We start from the raw sequence: 25,297 nt of genomic DNA, 5'->3' as shown, positions 1-25,297 counted from the left end.
AGAAGACATGAACAGACATTTTTCCAAAGAAGACATCCAAATGGCCAACAGACACATGAAAAAGTGCTCAATATCGCTCAGCATCAGGGAAATCCAAATCAAAACCTCAATGAGATACCACCTCACACCAGTCAGAATGGCTAAAAATAACAAGTCAGGAAATGACAGATGTTGGCGGGGATGCGGAGAAAGGGGAACCCTCCTACACTGTTGGTGGGAATGCAAGCTGGTGCAGCCACTCTGGAAAACTGTAAGGAAGTTCCTCAAAAAGTTGAAAATAGAGCTACCATATGATCCAGCAATTGCACTACTGGGTATTTACCCCAAAGATACAAAAGTAGGGATCCGAAGGGGTATGTGCACCCCGATGTTTATAGCAGCAATGTCCACAACAGCCAAACTGTGGAAAGAGCCAAGATGTCCATCGACAAATGAATGGATAAAGATGATGTGGTATATATATACAAGGAATATTACGCAGCCATCAAAAGGAATGAGATCTTGCCATTTGCAACGACGTGGATGGAACTGGAGGATATTATGTTGAGCGAAATAAGTCAAACAGAGAAAGACATGTATCATATCTCACTGATATGAGGAATTCTTAATCTCAGGAAACAAACTGAGGGTTGCTGGAGTGGGGGGTACGGTGGGAGGGATGGGGTGACTGGGTGATAGACACTGGGGAGGGTATGTGCTCTGGTAAGCGCTGTGAATTGTGCAAGACTGTTGAATCTCAGATCTGTGCCTCTGAGACAAATAATGCAATATATGTTAAGAAAAAAGAAGAAGAAGAAGAAGAAGGTAGCAGAAGGGGAAGAATGAAGGGGGGAAATCGGAGGGGTAGACGAACCATGAGACGATGGACTCTGAAAAACAAACTGAGGGTTCTAGAGGGGAGGGGGGTGGGAGGATGGGTTAGCCTGGTGATGGGTATTGAGGGGGGCACGTTCTGCATGGAGCACTGGGTGTTGTGCACAAACAATGAATCATGGAACACTTCATCTAGAACTAATGATGTAATGTATGGGGATTAACATAAGAATAAAAAAAAAAGAAGCCTTCAGTTAACCAAGCATTTTAATCATGTACAATGTTCTAATTTAACAAATGAAAATATTAAGATAAAATAAAGAATACACCATCTGTATAAATTCAGGATGACGTTTTACAGAAAAAGTTACATAAAAATTGAGGAAGACACTTTTAAGAAGAGTGAGCCGGAGCCCTCCATGGACACTTCCCCAGCTCCAATGGGAACGGACAGGCCCGTTTTCTCAAGAGGGAGCTCCAGCTGTCTGCACGGCGGACGTTACTTGTGAGTGACCATGGAGGTTTCCAGGAGTCATGTGCGCCAGCAAACGAGCCCCAGAGTCCGGCTGCAGACAACACCGAGTCCATCCACGCAGACAAAAGCTAGAGGAGACACAGCTGTCCTGTCCTCGGAGTCTATGCACGGTCAACACACTGTTGACAGTGGGGGGAACGGGTTCTGCTTGCTAACAACTAACTTCTGATGCTGATGTGATATGTAGCCTTTGATGTGACCCTGGGGGAGAGAGACGGCCGGGGTCACAACAAGCCTGTTGGCTCACCCCTCCTCAGCCCCAGGTGTCAGCGGTCTCCTCCAAAGACGACGGAGAAATGCAGAGACGCTGCACAACAGGGACGTACAGACAATGTCCACCCACCCGCGGCCCCTCAAAGCCCGGTCACTTCCCGGGATAACAGGAGTTCTAACAAACACCAACGGCTTTCCAGCCACTACATGAGATTCTCCGGCTCCAGACCCGGCCGGCTGGGGAGGGCGTCTCACCATGTAGATCAGGTTGGCCAGGATGCACTGGACCTCATCGATGTCCACGTCTTCCACCTGCATGAACTTCAAGGCGACCAGGAAGGCATCTAGAGACAACTGGTGTGTTCTGAGCAGCAGATACCTGGGGGGGCAAGCACAGGGCCACATGGGTTACTGACGGGACTCAAGCACTCCGAAGGCGAGAAGGCATCCCGAGTCAGGAGGGAAAACAGGACCCTGTGTCTCCATCTCCCCATATTCATCTCAGAGTCCAAGAAGCACGTGATCCCACATTCTGACGTCTCTGTGATCAGGACACCCCTTACCACGAACCGTGCCCTATGGATTCGAGGACGCGTGGCCCTCACGATTCTGGACATACTACCCACAGCTGGGGAAAGGGACGGATGCAGAATTCAACTTTCTGACAAACAGGAGTGGCGGGGCTGGCTTAGTTGGTTATGAATGAAGGACAGAGCACCTGTCCCACTCGCGGGACAGAACGCAGGACACCTGACGGAGGTGTGCCCACGTGCCCGCGAGGTGCTGGGGTGCGTGGAGCTGGCGGCCGTGGGCGGCCTGGAGGTCTGAGTGCATCCGCACAAGCTCAAGGCAGTGCTGGGGCCTCGTCCACACTGGCACACACTCCCGTCTCGGGAGGTCATCGCCCTTCACAGTGTGGGGGCTGAGTCACACTGAGAACTTAAACTTACTAATAAAGGAAACACTTAGCTCACACTTTCTTGAAAAGATTCCTGTAGGTGATGATCTTCAGCTTTTCAAGGATAAGGAAAATGCCACAGCGAATAAAGAAGGTCTCGTGCTTCGTCAAGGCCTCGTTCAAGAGCAGAAGGTTGCCTTCGCTGGGTGTGGGGAGAAATGTGCATGCACAGTCAGGAAAACCAAGGCCCAGGACCAGCCCTCGCACAACACGTGTGAGACTTTTGATGATTAACTCCGCGTCTGAAAGCCCCAAATGGAAAAGGACACGGTACCTGACGGCTTTGGTCACTTCGGCAAACTGCATGAGATGATACTTCCTCAACAGCTCGATGGTCGGCATGTGACCCTGAGACAGATTGCCCATTTCCCAGAGTAAGAGTCTTTCATTTTTAACAGAATTATAAAATCCCTATCAAGAAGTCACATCTTAAAAACCTGCAACCTGTTTCTTCAGAAGCAGCTGACAAACCAACGTGGGTCTGGCAGCCAGAGCCCCAGGGACACCTGGCCCAGCCCCTCACACCCTCGCAGCTCATATCCAAGGGGGAAGACGTGGCGGAAGACAGGCCGGTGTAAGGGCTGGGAACTCGAAAATGCCTTCCAGAAGAATCGGCTGAGCCATTTACAACTGGTTGTTTCTGGGAAGCAGGCTCATACGTGGGGAGAAAGGTACGACTTGTTGCTTTTCCCTTACAAGCTACCCTGAGCTATTCAAGTTTGAGCCATGTGTACTGTTCGGATAATTTTTTAAAAATTTTTAAGTAGGAGGAAAGGAAGCTCTATCACTTTGAGTAAGTTTTAGTCAATTAACTTGCTAGTTACTTGTCATTTCTTTTCAAGTATCAAATTAACTTTGGGTGACTAAATAAGATACCTAAAGAGAGGCTGGCACATTTCTCTTCCTTGCTTAATCCATCGCTATTAATTTACGTTCTTAGGAGCAATAAAAATAACATACATTTATTTTCTTACATACGTCGCACTTCTGAGGCAGATACTTTTAAGAGAAAGCGTCAGCCATGGAGATAAATGGTTCCAGCCACACACCAAGCAGCTTACCCTCCACTCTCCATTTCTGGGGTGTGTTCACACGCAGGTCAGACTACGTAGCTACGCGACACCTGCTACATTTTTAAAACTCTATCAACCTCTTCACTGAGCACTGAGACCTCAAAGAGCGGAGTGGAATCACTTACCAGCAGCATTTTTACTGGCAGCAAATATATCAGAATCATCCTCTTGTTCTTCTGACTCGAGCGGTGGCAGTGCTCGAAGGCAAAGGACAGGTACTCCTCCGCTGTAGACACAAGTCACACCGCCCACGCTCACCACGGCCCCCGCCCGCACCGCGTCCCACCCCTGCACCCCCTGAAACGCTGCTGTCTTGGGAACCATCAATTCCTACCGCTAACAGTGATCAATCATTTCTCGCTGTATTGCTGTATTGGGTATTCAAATGAGTCTGGAGGAAAAACATCAACACCAAACTTGAGAAACTTCAAAAGAATATAACTTAAAAGTTTCTATTCTTGGGCTTTCTATTCTAAGGAAAAAAAAAAGACGGGAGAACCATGGAGCACAGCCCTTGTTCAAGAGCCGTGGGTCTATTCAAACTTCTGTGAAGGAGAACGAGTTTGGTGGGCACAAGCCCGCCGGAGAGAAACCAGGGCACGCCCCCCGCAGCCGGTCACTTCGGCCGGCCGAGAATCCCCGGCCCAAACACACGGAAAGCGAAGCCGTTCCAGGCCCGGTCCTCACGTGCACACAGCTGTTGAGGAGCGGGTTTAGAGAGTCTGGTCCGAGTACGGCCGAGGAGACCGTAAAGAACAACTGCTGTCAGCTAATCACAAAGCTGAAAAGAAAAAGCCTGGCTTCGTGTTCTTGAGAAGCCCGCACAGACGCTCCCCGCGCCAAGGTTTCCGAGAGCGCTGCCCGCACGAGCAGGGCCCGAGCACCTCGCCGCGCAGCAACCCTCCGTGCTGGCGGCCCCTGGCGTGTCTAACACAGACGCGGTGGGCTGCCTGGGCTCCCTGTCCCGGATCCTGGGCCGCCCCGAAGGCACATGCCAGAGAAGAACAGTGGTGCCGAATCGCCCCCACGAGAAAGTCGCCCGCGGTAACTGCGACTCCGGCAGGAGTTCGAGAGACACGGCCCGGGCCTTCCCGCGCTCAACCGACCTCAGCATCGGCAACAAACGTGCACACGCAGGACAGGGGCCCCACCCGCTTGCCACCTACATGCTGCTAAGAGGCAGTGAGCGTTCTTGGACGTTGCTCAGGATCCAGGGTCTCTAAAACACGGGCAAGAAAGACTAAGGACCAACCTTGCTTGAAGTCGCTGTCGAACATGGCCTTGCGCCCGACGTAGTACCTGAACGTCACCCTCTGGGCAGTGCTGTAGTCCTCTTTCAGGTTCGAGCTGTCGATGGCTCTGATGAGGGGCTTGCACAGGTGTAGCTTGTTGATCTGGAACAAGCCCTTCCAAGTATTACGCAACAAAACGAGCAGGACGAACAAAAGCTTCCGCTTTACCAAGTATTTGCCTTTTTTTTAAATTAATTAATTAATTTATTTATTAGAGAACGAGCAAGAGAGAAACAGCATGAGAGGGAGGAGGGTCAGAGGGAGAAGCAGGCTCCCCGCCGAGCCGGGAGCCCGATGCGGGACTTGATCCCAGGATCCTGGGATCATGACCTGAGCCGAAGGCAGTCGCTCAACCGACTGAGCCACCCAGGCGCCCCTATTTGCCCTCCTTAAAGCGGGAATTACAAAGCCAATTACATCACCAAAACTGATTAATAAGTGTCCGTAAGAAACACTAAAACACACGCTGCGTGGTGCAGATGACACCCAGAGGGCCAGGCACCAGCTGCTGGTGCCCCATGGGGCCGCCCCTCGCTGGACAACCTCGTGCAGCAGGAAGGACCTCCTGACCCACCCACCCGCCACCTGCTCCGTAGCTAATTGTTAACAGCGGCGGGTGAAGGCCTGGGGTCATACCCCTCACGTGAAAGCCCACCCGCTCAGGGCACTGGCGCCTTGCTTTCCCCAGGAGATGCAGGGCTCCCCTCCTCGGGTGGAGGCTGAAACAGGACAGTCCCTGCACCTAGCAGGAGCTCCACAGACTCGACTGGATACGGCCAGGTGAGGATCACCTCCCGGCGATGGCAGGGAGGCCGGCACAGAGATGGCATCCAGGGAGACAGGGAGAAGGAAAAGGCCCACAGAGTATTTAAGGCGCCCACGTGGAATCACACCTTAAAGTAGATCTTGAATAGCTGGTTCACCAGGAACAGCATCCCCCACTTCTTAGAGTCCTCGATGCCGGCCCGGCTACGGGAAAACAGTTCTTTTTAAGTTACCCAGGAAATCAGTGTTTATAAATCACACACACACACAAATCTGCCTAAACAAAATTAATACCTTGAGATAAAACCCCACAGCTCAAGCCGTGCCCATGAAATAAGCAGCCCGAGCAGAGGTCGAACCACCAGCCACAACAGACGATCCCAGTACGCGTGTGGGCCGCCTCTGACTGCCTCATCGGCAACACGTCTATTATTTTCAATGGACGTGTGCTCGCTCATCCGGAGGGCAAGACGGACTCGGAAACACACGACAACGTGGAACAAGACGCAGTGCACGCGGCCACCAACGGGAGACTGGAACCGTGGTGTGGGTCCGCCTGGGAAGGGGACGGCGTGATGACAATGTCCTCGGCCTCGGGAGGGGTTGGGTCACACACGCACACACACTTTTCAAAATACAGTCAAGATCCGTGTGAATCACTGCCAGTAAGTTTTACCTCAAATTATAAAGGAGAGTGTGGCACTTAGGGAAGTCTCTGACGGACGCATAACCTTTAGAAGAAAGAAAACTGCTAGACGCACAGAAGGAAAGACGCGTGACCAGACAGCATACGGCATGTACAGTAAACGCCAACGGGGCACGTGGGGAGTCTACAGTGTCCCCTGTGCAATTCTGTCCACGCGGTCAGACGCTCGGGGATCTTCACGACAGTGCTGAAACACAACGCACAGTGGAGCCTGCCGCGTATCTGCGCCCTGCGCTGGTTCTTCTCTGGTGCAGCTTGCACGCCCACCAACGGGGCACCGGAGAGGGGGGCCTGCAGCAGGCCGCCTGCACACTCGAAATCCCAGGGCATGGGGTCAAAGCATATGAAATAAACACGCCGGTATGGAACCACAGGCTGTTCACAAGCCAGGGACAAAGAAACCCTCCCAAGACCATCCCTAAGATCCCTCCCATATAGGAATATTCAGTGTAGCACCGCGGTCAGCGTTTAAAAACAAAGTCTGTTCTGTGATAGCGGCCAGCCCCTCTAGGACTCTTGTCGCTCACTGGCGCCGTGACCGCAAATCAACACGGGGATGATGAACACTGCCTGCCTCGGAGGGTAGAAAACAAACCAAACACTCTAATACTGGTGACACTCAGGAAGCAACCCCCGAGGGGTCTCTCTGAGGCCCAGCCCGCTGCAGTCCCCCCGCACGCTCAGCACGCTGCTGGGTGTGATGTGCGGCCTGCCGTGGTTTTCATTTGCGCTTCCTTTCTGACTAAGGATGTTGAGCACCTGTTTGTGGGTTTACTGGCCATTTGTCTATCTTCTTTGCAGAAATGTCTATCCAGGGGCTTTGCCCACATAAATCGGATTACTTATCTTCATACATTCTGGACACAGGTTACTGTCAGCTACGTTATTTGCGAATATCTTCCCCATTCTATGGTTGTTTTTCACTTGTTGGATGGCATCCTTTGAAACACAAAGTTTTTAATTTTGATGAAGTCTGCTTTATCTATTTTTTCTTAGGTTATTGTGTTTTGGGTATCACATCAAGAAAGCCAGTTATCCCACGATAAACACGTACAGCTCAAGAGGGGAACACAGGGCACCCGTGTCCGTGGCAGGACACGCGTCTAACATACGTGAGCCTGGCGTCTCAAAGGAGACAGAATGCGGACAAAAGGGAGTGGGAGAAAGGATGTGGCAATCACCCTTGGAAGGCTCTAACAAAACACATCAGCGCAGAGATCCGAGACGCTGGATGGACCCTAACAAAGGGGAGTACGGAGTCACACGGCGGGATACACAGTGAGGAGGCGGCGCGGCCAGAGCGCCAGCAGAAAAAGCGGTCTATCTAGAATTCTCCACCTAGCACACAGAAAGGAAGACAAAGTAAAGACGGTTGGAGAATTGAGCGTCCGGAGACCTGCACTCAGCACAAGCCGCTGGGCGCGTTCCCAGCGGACAGGGCTTGGACCAGGTGCAAAAGGGACGCAGGGGCAGGAGGAAAGCGCTCGACAGACACCATGCCAGGCAAACCTCACACACCACCTTCTCTCTCTCTCACATCCTGGACACAGCAGCGGACTAGCTAAGCAAATCGGAATGACGACCATGGGGTCCGCGCACACGCGGGAGGAACACAAGCGTCACCCGCCAGCGCGGCCACCTCCACGCCGTACTCACGTGTCACTGGCGCAGACGCGGAAGCAGCTCATCAGCAGCTCGGCTGCCTTTTCCAGCATGTCCCCGACTTTGCTCTTCCCTTTCTTTACCAACTGCTGGTCTGCCTGATAGAACACAAACAGTCACGTTTAATTTCCTCTCAATTCCTGAGTGGGAAAGAAACCTCCGCTGCTGCTAGAAGCAAAAATGGCTGCAACCGAGGGTCAGAGTCCCGAGCAGCTCTGGTGAAATCTTCTAGTTGATGTTAGCATTGTTAAAAATTGAGAAATCGGTAGCGTATCCTGACTCTTACACAAATCAACTCTTCAACCAATTCCAGCTAGTGAGTTGGCCTGTTCTCTAAGTCTGGGGCACGGGGCCCTGCGCCCCTCCAGGAGCCTTTCCTTATGGGCTCATGCTCTGCCCCCGCCTACAGCCAGTCAAAACCCCAAAACACACACTTCCGACAGACACCGAAGTCATCTCCAGGTTTGACTCTCCCCTTGTTCCTGGGACCTGCTGGCTCCCGCTCACACCGCCTAACACAGGTGCCCAAAGTACGGTCTATGAAACCCTGGGAGCCTTCAAAACACTTGCACATGATCCATGCGGTCAGAACTATCTCCATGACAACACCAACGGCCAGTATTTGTCCCCTTATTGTACCGTCACTTGCACTGACAATGCGAGCACTGTGGTAGGTGAAAACGTGGGGGCCTCTCCAGCGACACCAAACTGCAGCAGCAACACGATGTCCCTAACATCACCCCGCACAGTCCTGCAGTCAAACACTAACACCAAGGTCACTTCAAACTGTCCCTGACGACACAGTAAATCCTAAGTCTTGGCTCTTGAATATACAAATATTTAACATTCTTTGTGATGAAATGACAGTATGGTTTTCTCCAGGAAAAGCGCTTGGGAAGCTGCTGGAGTTGCCAGCTAGCGTGCGGAACCAGCAACTGACAGACGAGCAAGGCGGTCCAGGCGAGGGTAGCCGAAGGACCGTTTGCTTAAGTGAAACACAACCAGTCAATTCCAAGCAAACACCTGACAGTATTTGTGGCCAATGACATCTGTGCTTTCAAAAAAAAAAAAATCTGAATTTTGGGTAACTTGTCATCAACCACCACGAACGTGGCAGCATTTCATTACTCCAAAACTTTACAGATAAGGTCACTGGGGACATTAACAAATGGGAGTTTTTTTGGTTTGGGGTTTTCTTTTACACAATGAAACACATCCACATTTGGAACATCTCTGTGACTCGGTGAACCAGAACTTTCCAAATGATCAACGTCTGATGCTACAAGATCACACGAGAGCACACAGTCCACCCAGAGACCAGGACACCCAGCAGATTCCAATACAACAGCAAAAAAAGCTCAACGCTAAGCTTCGGAGGACACACCGTAACAACCCCTTGGAGCTTTGGTAATAGAGGAAAAGAGTATCCACAATCATCTGAAAGGCTATTAAAATACTCCTCTCCTTTCCATCTACACCTGGGTGAGGCCAGACCGTCTTCATATATTCAAGCCGCAACACCATGCCTGCAGAAGGACACAGGGTCAGGCGGCTTCTGTAAGATTAAAATAAAAATCCAGCACTCTTCTCAGCACATTTTGTTCATTTGGAAAATATAGGTATTTTTCACTTAAAACGTCACTTATGTTACCACATAAAAGGCTTGTCATTTTAGAGGAATATTTTTTTAAATCCTAGTTAAAAATTTTTAATATGGTAAATACAAATAGATATATAAACAAAGCTCTTTGGAGCCTAATTTGCGTTTAAGTTATATTTTTTGGTTCTAGAAATTTCTATCACAGTTCTTCTTTACATCTTCTATTTCTTTGCTGAGACCATCTATGTTTTCATTTGTTTCAAGCGTGTTCGTGACTTTTCCTGAGACTTATTTAGGATGGCCGGGGTACGAGCAAGTCAAGGAATTCCAACATCCGGTGTTTGTGGATCGTCTCTCTTCACAGGCTGAGATTCTCCGTAAGTGATATTTGGGGTATGAGGTCACGTGGACCCTGTTTATCTCGCATCAGCAGCGGACGCCATGCTAGTGGGGAGCTGCCGCTGGCTTGGCTGGGTCCGGCTCCCCGAGGGCTTTGCTGAAGCGCTGGGGACTGGCACAGTTTGGGGGGCTGCGGCAGGGACTGCTGAAGAAGTCTGTCCAGAACCCCCCTCCTGCTTTCCTTGGGGCCTCTTCATCTCTGCCTGTCGGTCTTCCTGGATCTGAGGCTCCTCTGGGACCCAGTCCAGGATAGGAAGCAAGAAGCAAATGCAGGAGACCCACCACTTGCTGGTCTGCAAGTCGTGCTGGCTTCCGAATTCTCAGCAGGATGGAAAGGAAAACTGTACCTACCCCATCTTGTTCAGAATGGGAAGTTATAGTTTTTAGAGCCATAAAGGTGTGTTAGTTCAGAACTGCTGCTCCAGAACTGCCTTACGCTGACCCCCAAGGGCAAACCAACCCCCTACACCAGAGAGACCCCTAGCTGCTGCCCCCATCTACATCAGGGTGGGATTCCTCAAGACGGGGGACAGCCACATCTTCACAGCAGAGGAGAACGCAGACCTGCTCGTGTTACTGCCTCGCCCCTTTAAAAAAATCTGCCATCTGCCATAACGGGTTAACACACACACAGAACCTCCGTCTACACCCACGGCAGGAAAACCCACCAACCCAGACAGTCCAGCTACCTCCCGCCCTTCCGCTCGCTACACCAGGTACGTGCTAACCCACATCCTAACCCTCAAAACTTCTGGAAGAATGACATGAAATTAAGCAAAAGATAGAAACTGAGATTGAGTTTTAAAAGAACAGTGACGAGAACTAAACTTACGTTATTGGCGAAGACTCGAAGGTCGAGTGCTACGGCATACATGACGGGCAGAGCCCTGCGGGGCAGGAAAGCAAGCACGTTGGAAGAGGCCACGAGGTCCGAGATTCCGTTCCCGACACCCAGAGCTACCTCCGTCCACGGGGGCCACCACCCCTCCAGGAACCCGAGGCTCCTGCCGCCTTCTCATCCCCCGTCAGGGCAGGCTACGGCGCCAGGGCTTCCTGACAGCACAGGCACTGGAGTGCCCCTCACCCGCTGCCCCGGACCCCCCAGAAGCCTAGATCCCGCTGCGTCCAGGGTCCTCAGCCCCAGACAGCACCTCCTCACGCTATTCAGGACCTTCTCCTTCCCTTCAACCACTCTCTAAGCAGCTCCGTTAAAGCAAGATGTGGTTTAGTAAGACCTTCTAACAGGACCCAGAAAACGTAATGGACAAAATGTCGTAAAAGGATTTTTTTTTAAATTTAGCTGGTGGAAATACTTTTATGTGTTAAGACAAGTCTTCACTTAAAGAGGGTATTTGATTTTGTTTTTTCAGTAAAAGGTATTTGCAAGCCTTCAGTTATTTTAGTAAACACAAAATTTCAGTATTTACCTACAGTTAATAAATCATAAAATTAAGAATCAGTTTGTCAAGGAACTTAAAATAACCCAATTACCACTTATTCACTCTAGTCACTCCACATGAACTGCAGCTGACCTGGCCTTTTATCCAAATTAAAATCAAAATTCAGTTCAGAATTGACAAATAACAAACATTCTGGGGTATGGAAGGTCTGAAATAAAAACAAGGCTTTATGTTTATGTGAACACACTGCAAACAATCTGGCTGGTCCGCCACTTAAAGTTTACACTGACCATTAAAACTCCACTATCCGTGTTGATATTATCCTAGGTCAACATGTAACATTAAATATCCATACAGAAAACACAACACATATTTACTTAAAGTTTTAAAAAGCTTCTGCTAAAAAAAAAAAAAGAAAAAAACCCAAAAACTAAACCCTGCCATTTGCCAGTTTCCAGTTATTTCTGTTCATACTTACCAGTTTTCTTCTTTGTGGGCTTGAAATGCACGCAGGAACGATGTACTACATTAAGGAACAACGTACAAAATCTAAGGCAAGGCTAGAAGTGATAAGAGTAAGAAATATGAAGGATTCTCAATTTTAGGTTTAGAAGATTATATATCATAGGGGCAAGTTCTTGAAGGAAAAATGTACAAATTACAAATATCTGAATATCATTAGGTATTAGTACAGTAAATATATTTGCTTTACACATACATTCCCCAAAGAGACTATTGTAAGATTTTCTTAATTGGGAACCTCAAACATTTTATTTGGTTTTTCTGAACCCAGATAATCACATATATAATAGGCTTTAGAATCTGTAGTATAAAGTTTATTTCCTTGATTACAGAATTCTTAAATTCAAAGGAGACTAAGCTAGTTAGTGGCCAACTTTCTCTTTTGTATACTTAAACAAGAAAGTTAAAAAATAAGCAAACTAAAAATCCAGAGTTACACATAAATACTAGAACACTCACTGACAGAAGCCTTAGCTAGGAGATAGCACTTAAATGACTTAAATCAGACACTGGCTGGCTGAAGGTCTCAGTGGCCACACTTCAGTGACGACATGTGGAGTCCACTCTTGTCCATCTATGCCTGGAATCTGGCGTTCTCCTATTTTGCCAAAGGGACTAACTAGTCCCTGTAGCTCTACTTAATGCTTTAAAGGAAATACCACTGTTCACAACAGAATTAAGTAAAACCCTTAACCATCACCCGTGTTCCCCCTCATTGTACGGGTAACTGGACGACAGTCTTAAGGCCCAGAATACATCTAAGCACCTGAATGAAATAGCTAAACGAGTTTCTCTTCCCAAAGTTAGTTTCAATTCCTTTCTAGTTAAAGGTATGAATGAAAGTGGCCTGATGTCTCCAGATCTTAAACCATAACGCAAACGACAAAAGATATTGGACGATGACAGTCTGGCATTTGTACGCCTCGATGAAGTCGTGGTTCCCCACCGCGTAAGTGCATCTGTGAAGAAAACCTCACAGGCTGAGGACACAGGCAGCAGGACCTGCAATCGAGCCCCACGTGCCCCACCCCTCACTTCCATCCAGAACGCTTGAGCGTGCCGCTTATCCTGCTACAGGCTACAGGAACTAGAAGGAGGACAAGAAACACACCGGTGACTTTGAACTGAAACAGGCTGGGGGAGAGGAAACCCACATGCTGTTCTGGGACGCTGCTCTCTGGCCCCAGGAGGAGATCCTACTTGCAGCACGTTCTCAGTGCCAGGCACTGGTCACAGCCGAGCACGGCCCTCCCGCTGCACCTACAGACAGGAGATGGCAGGGAGCCTCACACTACCAGGAGCCCAGTGGCGCCCCGACTTCTCCAGAGAAGGAAGCCCTGGAGGGGCACAGGCAGGAGGGCGAGCCAATGCCTCGTGCTTCAGGACATCTGGCTTTGCCCGGCCCCACCCTCCAAAGGGCAAACAGCAGACATGAGATGTCCCCAAAGAGCAAGTCTTCCGTGCACTTTCTGCAGCTCTAGCCCCATTGCCGGCAAGGCGAAGACGTGAAGCACAGGCCTATTTCCACGGAAACAGACGGCCGTGGTGAGCCGTGCGCCCCTCAACACATAACTGCCACGCGGCCCACGCGAGCGGTGCCTCTACCACATTTAAGAGCATACGTGCGCTTTCAAATGAAGAAACGTTCATTAAAAATTTAAAGTATCGGGGCGCCTGGGTGGCTCAGTTGAGCGTCTGCCTTCGGCCCGGGTCATGATCCCGGGGTCCTGGGATCGAGCCCCGCATCGGGCTCCCTGCTCCGAGGGAAGCCTGCTTCTCCCTCTGCCCCTCCCCTGCTTGTGTGCTCTCTTTCTCTATCAAATAAATAAATAAGATCTTTAAAAAAAATTTAAAGGATTTTAAGCTTCAGAAAATTTTCATAGGCTTTAACAAAGTGAAATTACAAATGCACATTTCTTAAAACAAGATGAAATCAGAGAGGGAGGTAAACCATAAGAGACTTTTAATCACAGGAAACAGACTGAGGGTTGCTGGAGGGGAGGTGGGGGGTTGGGGTAACTGGGGGATGGGCATGAAGGAGGGCCCATTGATATAAGGAGCACTGGGTGTGATGCGCAACTGATGAATCACTGAGCTCTACCTCTGAAGACTAATAATACAGTATATGTTAATTAAATTGAATTTAAATTTAAAAAGTACCAAAAAACCCTCCAAAAAACAAATACACTTTCTTTTCAAAGCAAATTATCCATCGTTTCAAGTCTAAGATGATGTGTTTTTTAAGATTTTATTTATTTATTTATTTTAGAGAAAGAGTGTATGCGTGTGAGTGGGGGGAGGGAGCAGACTCTCCACTGAGGGCAGAGCCTGCCTTGGGGCTTTGATCTCATGATCTGAGCCAAAACCAAGAGTCAGAGGCTCAACCGACTGCGCCACCCGGGTGCCTCTCAAGCCTAAGATGATGTTAAATAAAATCCCTAGTCGATTCAGCAATTTCCAGATTTGCTTTATTTTTCTTCCTCCCCAGGGGTTACCTTAAATGAGCAGCAAACATTTCGTCATAAGGGGGTTCCAAAACCTGCTGACACTTCTCTTCTGGGGAGGCCATCTAAATGATAAGAGGAAAAAGGACAAAAATAAAATTAAAAGGCAGCAAAAGAATGCAATGTGCAGAAAGACACTGAGATGAACCTGTTTCAAAAGAATGCACACTTTACAGTTAGGGGAAGGGCGGGCACCTGGCACTTGTGATCTCACACATACGTGTCGTGGCCAGTGACAGGGTGACGGGGCACCAAACACACCTGCCGTGCCTACCACAGTCCAAGGAATACTCCGGGCACTTTCGTGTGGACCTTAGTATTCAGCAGCCAGTCAGTGAAGAAGCGTTTATGAAGCAGCTACTGTGTGCTCCATAAGGAAGGCGGCGTGAGTGAGAGGTGATGCCACGTTAGGAATCCCCCCTCCTCACCTCCTGGTGACAGAGCCACCTGCTCTACGTCCTGGGCTAGGCTAGCTGACATTTACTTCCAACGCCCTCCTCCCTCTCCATGGCCAGATTTTAGACCATATGAGCGTCACGGGGTCACACAGAACAGAGAATTAAAGAAGTCTGTGAGTCCCTGATGCACTAATACGTATGCATATCCATGTGCATAAGTGTGGGAAGGAAAAGGACAGCAGCAGGAAAATCCCCATCCTCCGTCCCTGGTGAAATAACTAAGGCAGGGCGCCTGGGTGGCTCAGTTGGTTAAGCGACTGCCTTCAGCTCGGGTCATGATCCCAGAGTCCTGGGATCGAGTCCCGTGTCGGGCTCCCGGCTCAGCGGGGAGCCTGCTTCTCCCTCTGACCCTCTCCCCTCTCATGCTGTTTGTCTCTCTCTCTCAAATAAATAAATAAAATCTTTAAAAAAAAAAAAGAAATAACTAAGGCAGACAACGGCCACCAGCGAATGGAATGCTACCTCAGTAGGTCAACGGGGATTGGCCTTGGATCACAGAGGGATGGCAGACCCACCCACGGTGGTACAAGGCTGAGGAGTGTCTGGCCAGCGAGCCCCTTAGAGCAATGGTTTTCAACACTGTCACACAGGACAGCCACCCAGGGAACCCTACCTTTTAAAAAGAGCCTGCTTCTACTCCACAAACCGGTTTATTTGGTCTAAGGTGCAGCCTATACTCTGCCCAATATGATCTCCAATATACAGAGCTCCTATTTCTTTCAAAAGAAAAACTGCCCCAACAGGACCACATTCCAGTTTCACAAAGGGAACCAATGAGCAAATGGGACTTCCCCAAATGCCAAGAATATTTCCTACAGAAGACAGGGCTTGCATATCATTTATCTGCTAAATCAAGGACACTTATGGTTTAGAGCAGGGTTTGGCAAATGCTTTCCATAAAAGGCCAGATGGTAAACACCCCCGCCTTTGCAGGCTATAGATCTCTGTTGACCCAGCCAGCTACGCGTCCGTGGCATGGACAGCACAGGAATGAGGAGACATGGCTCAGCCCCACTAAGCTTTACTTATAACAGGACACGTTTGTGGGCTTTGGGGACAGACCGGCCTGGGCACAGCCTAGCCCACTGCCTGTCTGCTGGATGACCTTGGACGACCTTGCTCCACACTGCATGTCTCTGGGGCTCAGAGGGTCCCTTGGGAGTTATTACAGAGCATAAGATGCACACCTCAGCCTGGTATCAAACACACAGTGCTCGATAAATGAACTGCAATTATAGACATACAGTAAATGAACGTTAAAATTTTCAAAATTTTTCAAAAGAGCGGCAATGTTAGTTTCCATCTGACTCAAACTCTCAGCTTCTCTTAGGGAGCACCTGCGGGTGCGGCTCCCTCGCCCACCTGGAGCCGTGGGTTGGCGACATGAGGATGCTTGAAAGACACCAGCTCCGCACAGGATGCCCCATCTCTGCTGTCGATGGCTTCATAGACCTGAAACATTTGAAAAGAGATAAGCGGAGTAGAAAACAAACCGTTTTGTCCTCACAGAACCTAAACATGTTGTACGCCTCGAAAATCCATCCTCCTGATTCGGGAGGAGCCACAGCAACGACAGAACATACCGGGCTCTTGGCAGCAGCAAACGAGAGCAACGTTTCAAAATGAGATCTTTCGGCGGCAAAGAAACACGTGATTTACTGTCAGAAACAGCAAACAAGCAGGGTAAGCCAGTGGTGATTAAGGAAGGCACGTTATTTTAGTTTTATTCAGTCGTTCAGACACTTGAGAATTCACTTAGAAAGCTTATGGGGAGAAAAAGGGCTTAAAAGCCACATTCCACTCAACCTACACATCAACTGAAACAGGGAATGGCAAAGCTAAGCAGACGGTGACACAGGGGTAGATGGATCCAGCGGTGATGATGCGCCAGCGTCCACAATGTACTTACTGTTAAGCAAAAACAAACACACACACACAAAACCCAAAACAAAACAAAAAGACAAACGCAAAGTCACAGGAAAGTGCCTAACTGAATCTGGAAGGAAAAGAAAAACTGCGTATGACATGGGAGCACAGGAAGAAGTGCCTGCCCCTGGGCCCTTGGGGTGCAGGCTGGGCCTTCAGGAGGCTTTTACAGATTTCCGTCCTGGGGGCCTGTGCTGAGGCAGACCTCTGTAACCAGAAAACCAAACGAGGTCTGAAGATTTTATTTACCCAACAAGCACTTAGAAATCCGAACGGGCAGAGGAAGACAAGCATAGAGAAAGCTGCACACACAGCATGGTTCATCTACAGTGGGGTTAGCTCTGTCCATTCGATGCCCACACGAGACGCAGTCAGGGACGACGTGCAGTTGGACTGCACACTCGCGGCAGGCGCTCACATCACTTCCCGTCGCGAGACGCACCGCCAGAAGCGGTAAGCGTGGCCGGGGAGGCCGGACTAGCCACGACCAACCACAGAAAGTGACTGGAGCTCCCCCACGTTGCAGGCGAGAAGTGGCTGGATCGGCCTGCGAGGGAGGGCACGCACCTGCTCTCCCCCCAACGCAGCAACCCTACCGCCAGGCAAAACGGATCCAGCTCCTGGACTCTCAACACCACTTAGGGCATTGGCTGGGAAAGTTTACACCTAAGACAACTAATGTGATCAAGAATATGGCACTCAACTGCCCAGCAAAACCACAGAAGGCAGCAATCCCACGTCTACGGTCTACCTTACAACAAGAAACAAAAGATATTTGTGTAGGGTTGTGGGAGGTATTATGAATAATCACAAAGTACTGGTCCCATCGCTGCCCTTACCTCAAGGAAGCTGATGAAGGCAGCCAAAACTGTCACAGCAGGTGCTGAGGAGAAGAGACGACAACAGACCGCGGACAAATCTCAAAGAACTAATACACAGCTCAGGGGACACTGGGGCCACAGCCACCCAGTCACCTGTTTTAGTGGCTGTTAGTACGCCATGGCCTTGCCACGTAAGCAGCCCCCAGTGGACCGTGCAGGGGCACTCCAGGGGAGCCCGGTGGCAACATTCCCGTGGTGTCCCTGGGGCCTGGTCCACAGACTGCAGACCTCATCAGGTGCAGCTGGCTCTCGGCACACCCAGAAAAAAGTTCTCTTTCCTAGCTACTGCTGGTCACCTCGTGACCTCCTGGCTCTAAGGCGGTAGATGGAGGTTGCAGGGAGGGGGGAACTCATCTACTCTTATAACTTGTAATTTTTTTTTTAAAGTCATGTCTACACCCAACATGGGGCTTGAACTCACAACCTCGAGATCAAGAGTTGCACACTCCACCAATTGAGCCGGCCAGGTGCCCCCAGAACACATAATTTCTTAAATTTACAGGGGCACCTGGGTGGCTCAGTCGGTGGAGCGTCTGCCTTCGGCTCAGGTCATGGTCTCAGGGTCCTGGGATCGAGCCCCGCATCGGGCTCCCTGCTCAGCGGGGGAGTCTGCTTCTCCCTCTGCCCCCCTCCCCCAGCTTGTGCTCCCGCTCTGTCAAATAAATAAAATTTTTTTTCAAAAATGTTTTAAAAAATACATTTACTAGCTCCATCTGCTAACAAGGCCTTGAAGTACTGACCCCCCCTACGCCCTGCAGTGGCAATGAACACACCAGCACTCAGATTCATTTCCCAAACTCCACGACCACTAAGAGGAACCAGAGCTCCCTGGAGAAAGGACTGGTCCAGTGCTGGGACAGGGGAAGAAATCCATGAGCTTGGCATGGACGTTACTGTGCCAGGAGGCAAAGCAGGGCTCAAGGAAGACCTGTCAAAAAGCCCCAGAAACCAGTCTGAAGGAGTTCTTAGTGGCCAAATTTGGGACAAGTTGAGCTTCAGAAAGAGTAAGAATAATCTTATTATTGGTTCTGGATTATAACTTGGCATTAACAACAATCTATGATACTTTTTAAAAAGGAGCACAGGGAAAAGCATTTTTAACAGATGAAGTAGTAGCTAACAAACAGAGTGAGAGAATCACCACTTGGCAAACACTCATGCAATAACCCACTTGGGAAAAGACCACGAATAAAAGCTGAAAGCACTTTGGAAAGGGTGTGGGGCAGAATGTTCACAGGCTCTCACAGTCCGTCCAACAGATTATGAATCAATACGATGGGAAAAGGTCTCTGGACACCGGAGTGGGCAGTTGGGAGCACGAATGCAAGCCTCCAGAGGCTACAGGACGTCTACACTAGCCAGGTTCGCCCAAACCTATTCACTAGAGTCAAGTAAAGGCAGATAGTGACACAGCCATGAGTCCACTGCCCTGGACATTTTTAAAAAGTTAATTGTCATAAAACAAATCCACTCCTGGAAACTGGCAGGAGGACTCTTCTAGATGAAAGACTAAAGAGCAAGACCACCATGTTTGGAGTGTGACCTGACTGGACCCTGCAGGTAACAAGGAGGCTCTGAACAGCACCGTGGGTGGATGTGGAGTCTGAATGCGCTCTCAGAAAACACTGACGCTCCATTTCTCGGCTGGGCTAAAGGCCCTGCAGCCAGATGGCAGCACAGCCTCAGGCCCATGGGAAGAGCATCGGGGGCAGCGACCTCCTTTCAGATGGTTCAGGGAAGAGAAGCACGCGTGCCCGGAGGGAAGGACACAGAAACGTGGTGCATCAGGTGAGGGTGTCCACATCTTCAATGTTCTCCTTTCAACTTTTCTGTAGGTTTGAAAATTTTCACGATAAAAATTTGGAAGAAAATTACAATTTTAAATGTAAATAGTTTTTAAAAAGTAACTTGCCATTTGAAATAAGAATTTGTAGAATGGACAGAAGAATGAAGTAAAGGACACCAAACAAAGAATACCAGCCCTCAAAGAAACTCCAGGAATACAGAGCAGCTCCAGCTGTGGGGAGAAGCACAGCTGCCCCGACTAGCAGGTCTGACCTAGACTTTTTACAACAGAGTGCTACAAATGCATTTTCTCCTCCTTACAATTTTCTTAATAACGTTTCCTTTTCTCTAGCTAACTCGGTAGTGAGAACATAATATAGAACACAACGCAAAAAACAAGTTGATTCACTGTTTATGTTATTGGTCAACAGCACGCTATCGGTTGTTTTTGGTGAGCCAAAAGTTATATATGTATTTTCAACTGCACGGGGGGGTCAGCACCCCTAACCCCCACGTTGTTCAAGGGTCAACTGTACACGCAAACTGATCTTGTTCTAAATACAATTTTTAAAAGTAGAATACTTGGAAAACTTTAACTCAACCTGTCCTCTCCAAACAGAAACGAAACTGGAGGCGTGTTGAGGTGCCGAACGCTGACATCCCAGCTACCGCCAACCATTAGGAAGGACAGCCCTCTTTGGGCCTCTCAAACTGATGTGCTGGCCCACAAGGCCCCGACCGCTAGCTCCTTCACTCAGGCCACTGTTCAGGGCTGTTTATTACTTTGAGAAACGAAGCAATGTCTTCCCCCCTTCCCTAACCCCAAGCAAAAAGCAGGCTTGCTCACCGCCTGCTACAAAACGGATGGATGCCCCAAATTCCAGGTTTCTCTCTTGGATGCAGGTACAGGCACCCCTCTGGGCCCACTGGTCCAAGGGAACCGGCAGGCTGACCCCACATTGCCAGCTGCGCTGAGCTGAGCTACAAGACCCTTGGTCTCTGACCCACGAATGCATGTGTTCTGCCTGCATCCAAGAAACCAACAAGAGAACTCAGAAACTTATGAGCAGAATAAAACCAAACTGCCAACCTGATAGCTACTAGGAAGCGATCACAAAGAAGGGAAACGAAAGACCTATGACTTGTCCACAGATAGCTACTGGCTGAGGATGCTGTGGAGTATGAAATACGGAATGTGTCCTAACTGAGAGGGTCACTGAGATTCAAAAAACAGTACACTTTGGAACCTGAGAAATAGGTAGGTTCTGACTAGGACAGGAAATGGTGCCTGAAACCTAGGCTAACAGAGGCAGTGAGCTTCATGTTAAGGGCACGGACTCTAAGGCCAGAACTCCTGGTCCGAATGTGCTACTAACTAGCCCAGCGGCCTTGGAAAACCACTGAACCTTCTCTGTAAAATGGGGCTTGCAACAAACCCGCCTCCCAGGACAAGTGGTAATAACGAGCCACTGTACATGAGAGTCATTGGTTCTTAGTACGAGTTCAACAAGCACTAGTGGTTATTCCTCCCATCACCCCAACTACTTCATCAAATAAGACTCCTCTGAGAACGTAGGTGATGAGGGAGAAGGCAAACTGAGGACAAAGCAGAAGCTGACACCCCACAACCCCCCCACCCCCATGGGATATACCTGACATTCCTCAGGCACTCCTGGCTGCCCTAAAGGAAAAACAAATAGTTAACTTACAGAGATTACAATCCTGTTTCCTGCAGAAGAGATCTAGCTGACAGATCTCCTGAGGCCATGCAGTGTTACAGATCAGTCCTTTCCTAAATTTTGCAATCCAAATTGTTTCCAATGGGTTAAAAAGGCATCCTAAGGGAGAGTCCTTGGGAAGGGAAGAAGCCTACTGAGGCCATGTTCCCAGAAAAGTAAAGAAGGTCCATTACCAAATCCCCCCGACTCCCGGGAGGCATCCCACGCAGGACAGGTCAGAGGTTCCAGCTGTCAAAAGCGACCAGAGGAGTCCCTCAAATGAGAAACCACTGTTGATCACCATTCTGCCTTCCCCTGAAGGCATTCCTGCCATAAAAGGCCCCGTAGGGCGGATGCCGGCGGGATGCCGATATCCCCTTGCCCATCACATCCTAGGCTACAGATGGGTGCTATCGAATGGACTAAAATACCCATGCCATGCAGTCCTAAGCCCTGAAAGCTGTGTTATCACCCTGCCACTTTTAACCCATGAAAAATACTAGAAAAGTTTTACAAGGGGAAATTACCCAATTTTATAATTTAAGTGGTTAGTAGAGGACATTGATTAGAAACTGTAAAAACTGAAATCCATCATGGTCTAAGTGACATTCCAACACATGTGGTCTTTACAGCCAACTTCCCTAGGAAGTTAGGTTTTAATTTCATTGGGTACTGGTTTCGGCCGGCTCTGAGTGGAGGTCCCATGGCCAGAAGCAGCTAGACCAGGGATGTGGAAGGGATCACCTTAGATCAATGAGGAGGAAATCTGAGGCGCCTGGGTGGCTCAGTTTTAAGCGTCTGCCTTCGGCTCAGGTCATGATCTCAGGGTCCTGGGATCAAGCCCTGCATCGGGCTTCCTGTTCATCGGGGAGCCTGCTTCTCCCTCTCACACTCCCCCTGCTTGTGTTCCCTCTCTCGTTGTCTCTCTCTCCGTCAAGTAAATAAATAAAATCTCTAAAAAAAAAAAGTTGGGGGAGGAAACCTCACACAGGAGTCTTAAGATTGGCAGCCATCCTGGTGACTTAGGTGGCCGTCCCATGCCCAAGACAGACAACTTCGTATAAGGACAGAAGTAAAGAGAGGGCATCAAGTTTCTGGGTCTTATTACCACCCCAGCCAGGGTACTAATTTCCAGCCAAAAAGCAGACTTTCTCCTCCCCGTAGAGTAGCCACAGGCTAAAAGAATGCAGCTTGAGCAATCAACATGAAAGTGTTCCAATAACACCACACTCCTTGAAGAGCCCCTGGAATGAGAGTAAAGGAAGAGAAGAGAAAGTACTCACCAAGTTTGCACCGTGGCTCAGAGTCCAGATGAAAACACTCGGAAGCCCCACGTTTGGGCACCAAACGATGCGGTTTTGGAATATAGGTGAGGTTTGGTGGGGTGGGGTCCGGAGCCGACGACCAAGAAAGAATTCTTGAGACGTCTCTGGTGCAAAATGGTGGTTTTAATAAAACACGGGTACAGGACCCATGGGCAGAAAAAGATGCTGCCCAGAGTTGTGCAGGGTGGCTGATTATACACCTGGGAGTTGGGGGAGGTAAGGAAAAGGGAGGTTTCAAAAGGATTTTTGTATGTTAAAGACTCACAGGATACCGGAGGCCTTGCCATTGCCAATTTAAGGTTGTTTTTCCCCCTAGCAAGGCATTACCATGAAGATAGTCGGGAGCTTCCTGGAGGAACATTACCCTCCCCCGCTTCAAGAATCTGTCAATGGGCTGCAGGTTTTAAGGGCATTTAATTGTATCTACATTCCCTTCTGGAAGCTAGGTTATTGATGATAGGAAACCTTTGTTCTTATAGATTGCTAAGACACTTGTAAACTGAGGGAGACTCATGTCTTGCAGGATTATAATCTCTATAAATTAACTATTTGTTTCTCCTTTAGGGCAGCCAGGAGTGCCTGAGGAATGTCAGGTATATCCCATGGGGGGGGGGGGGTGTCAGCTTCTGCCTGTCCTCAGCTGGCCTTCTGTTCCCTCATCACCAGTCGTGCCAGACTATCTCCAAGTTGCCTCCTAAAGATCTTTACCTGGTTGTCAACAGACACCCCCAACTCAACATGTCCAAAACGCTGTCTGTAAACTTTCCCTCCAAATTTGCTCTGCTCATCTGTTGCCCTGGCTAGAAACCTGGGGCTCACTGTCCTCCCAGACCCTCAACCATACATTCTAAATCACCAATGGAATGCTTCCTTCAGACATTTAAAAATCCACTTCCCCTTTTCCCTATCAGCACGGTTCTAGTTCTGGGAATTAGCGTAGTTTAGTGGAAAGAATGCCAGTTTTGAGTTCAGAAACACCCATGTTTTAAGTATGGCTCTGGCGTTTACAGGCTGTCCGGGCGGAATTCCGTGGAGACGCACCTCCCGAAGGCTATTAACTGCCAGAAGGGGACCCGAGGCGTGTCCCAGGTGATGGCTGGACTAGCGCTCGCAGCCGCACCGCCTGCCGCCTCCACCTCCTCCCAGCGTCTGTCCCGAGGCGCGGCTGACGGGCCTCCCGGGCCCGCTCGGACCCCTCCGCACGTCCCCTCTTGAGGCCAACGCCCATCGGCGCACCCCCGGGTCCCCGGGCAGCACTGCCGGGGCGCCTGCTCGGCCGTCCTCGCTTTCCCTCTGGCGGCCAAGGACCCGGGCACAGTGGGCGAACCGGTTCGCCCCGGCCCACACGTTGTCGCCAGCGCCGCCGGGCTCCCGCTCCAGACCCTACTGACCGCGCGCGCTACCTGCTGCAGGTACTGGTTGATGGTGATGTGCGCCATGGCCGCTCCCTCCGACGGAAGTGGGCGGGGCCCGCGCGCCCGGCCGCCGGCGCTTCACTTCCGGCCCACAGTCCGTCCCGGCCCGCGCGCCCCCCGCCCCGCCTTCCCCGCACCCTGGTTCCGGAGGGAGAGAGTCCGCCGGAGCGTGCGCCCCGGGCCGGCACGCCGGCGCGCCCAGGCCGAGAAAGGCTGGTGTGTGCGCTACGATTCGCCGCCGTCCCTCGGCGAGGACGCCTCGTGCGCGCCACTTGGGCGCTCGGGCTCGCCCGGGGCACGCTGGGCCCCCGGGGCTGACCGGGCTTGCGCCCCGCCGCCCCCCAGACCGTTGCAAGTTCCCCACGCAGCGCGGCGGCCGCCCGGCGGCCCGGGGCGGGGGCGGGGCGGGGTCAGGCCGGGGTCGGGGTCGCGCCGGGCCGGCGGGGCGGCGGTTGGGCGGCCGGGGCGGCGCTGACGCGAGGCCCGCCCGCCCGCGCGGCCGGGGAGGCGGGACGGGGCGGGGCGCCCGCTGCTTCCCGGCCGCAGCCATGGCCGACGAGACCCCCAGGAAAGGCGCCCTGTCGGCGCTCGTCGGGCACACCAACGGCCTCACCAAGCCCGCGTCCCTCGCCGCGGCCGCCGTCTCCTCCAAGCCCGGCGGCGGCGGCGGCGGCGGCGGCGGCGGCTCCAAGAAACTAGTGATCAAGAATTTCCGAGGTGGGTGCGGGGCGGGCGGCCGGGGCGGGGTCGGCGCCCCCCAGCCGCCGGAAGTGCGCGTCCTGGGGGCGGCGGGGAGCCTGGGTGCCTGGGAGCGGCGGGGAGCGGCGGGGAGCGGGGGTCTCGGGGAGGGGGGGGTCCCCGGCCGCCGGAAGTGCCCGTCCGGGGCAGCTGGGGTCCCGGGAGCGGGGATCCCGGGCCGCCGGAAGTGCCCGTCCCGGGGAGCGGGGGGTCCCGGCCGCCGGAAGTGCCGGTCCCGGGGAGCGGCGGGGAGCGGGGGTCCCGGGCCGCCGGAAGTGCCCGTCCCGGGCAGCGGGGGGTCCCCGGCCGCCGGAAGTGCCGGTCCCGGGGAGCGGCGGGGAGCAGGGGTCCCGGGCAGCGGGGGGTCCCCGGCCGCCGGAAGTGCCCGTCCCGGGGGAGCGGCGGGGGTCCTCGGGCCCGCGCGGCGGCTCGCCTGCCTCCGGAGCCGGCGGGCGGCGGGCAGCGCGGCCGCGTCCTTGAGCCGGGGCCGGAGCCGCTCCCGAGCTCGTCGTGTGTAACGGGCCTTCCTGCACTTTCCACCCGCTGTCCCGGCCCCGCCGTGACCGGTGCCACCCAGACGGTCACGAGGGCGACTTGCCGAGTGAGACG

At 51.3% G+C, this 25,297-nt stretch overlaps 2 protein-coding genes across 2 annotated transcripts in view; one reads left to right on the top strand and one right to left on the bottom strand.

Moving 5' to 3' along the window:
- Positions 1–1,062: 1,062 nt before the first annotated feature.
- Positions 1,063–24,358, bottom strand: PCID2 (PCI domain containing 2). Its single transcript, XM_035003024.1, has 14 exons — positions 23,939–24,358; positions 16,263–16,352; positions 14,434–14,507; positions 12,832–12,897; positions 11,895–11,936; positions 10,849–10,903; positions 8,012–8,115; positions 5,778–5,853; positions 4,845–4,986; positions 3,718–3,818; positions 2,794–2,867; positions 2,536–2,661; positions 1,817–1,940; positions 1,063–1,549 (listed from the first exon to the last, which is right to left on the bottom strand). The coding sequence occupies exons 1-14, from the start codon at positions 23,972–23,974 to the stop codon at positions 1,460–1,462; spliced, it is 1,200 nt and encodes a 399-aa protein (XP_034858915.1). The 5' UTR covers positions 23,975–24,358; the 3' UTR covers positions 1,063–1,459.
- A 96-nt stretch (positions 24,359–24,454) lies between these two features.
- The window catches only part of CUL4A (cullin 4A), a 44,654-nt gene continuing 43,811 nt past the window's right edge, over positions 24,455–25,297 (top strand). Inside the window, exon 1 of the mRNA XM_035003021.1 lies at positions 24,455–24,667. Coding sequence (XP_034858912.1) covers positions 24,499–24,667 — 169 coding nt within the window. The 5' untranslated portion in view covers positions 24,455–24,498. The remainder of the gene's footprint in view (positions 24,668–25,297) is intronic.

Source organism: Mirounga leonina, unplaced genomic scaffold, assembly GCF_011800145.1.
Source record: "Mirounga leonina isolate KUSES-001 unplaced genomic scaffold, KU_Mleo_1.0 Mir_127, whole genome shotgun sequence".
NCBI lineage: Eukaryota > Metazoa > Chordata > Mammalia > Carnivora > Phocidae > Mirounga > Mirounga leonina.
Note: the sequence above shows the minus strand (reverse complement) of the source record. Positions and strands in the feature narration are given on the sequence as shown.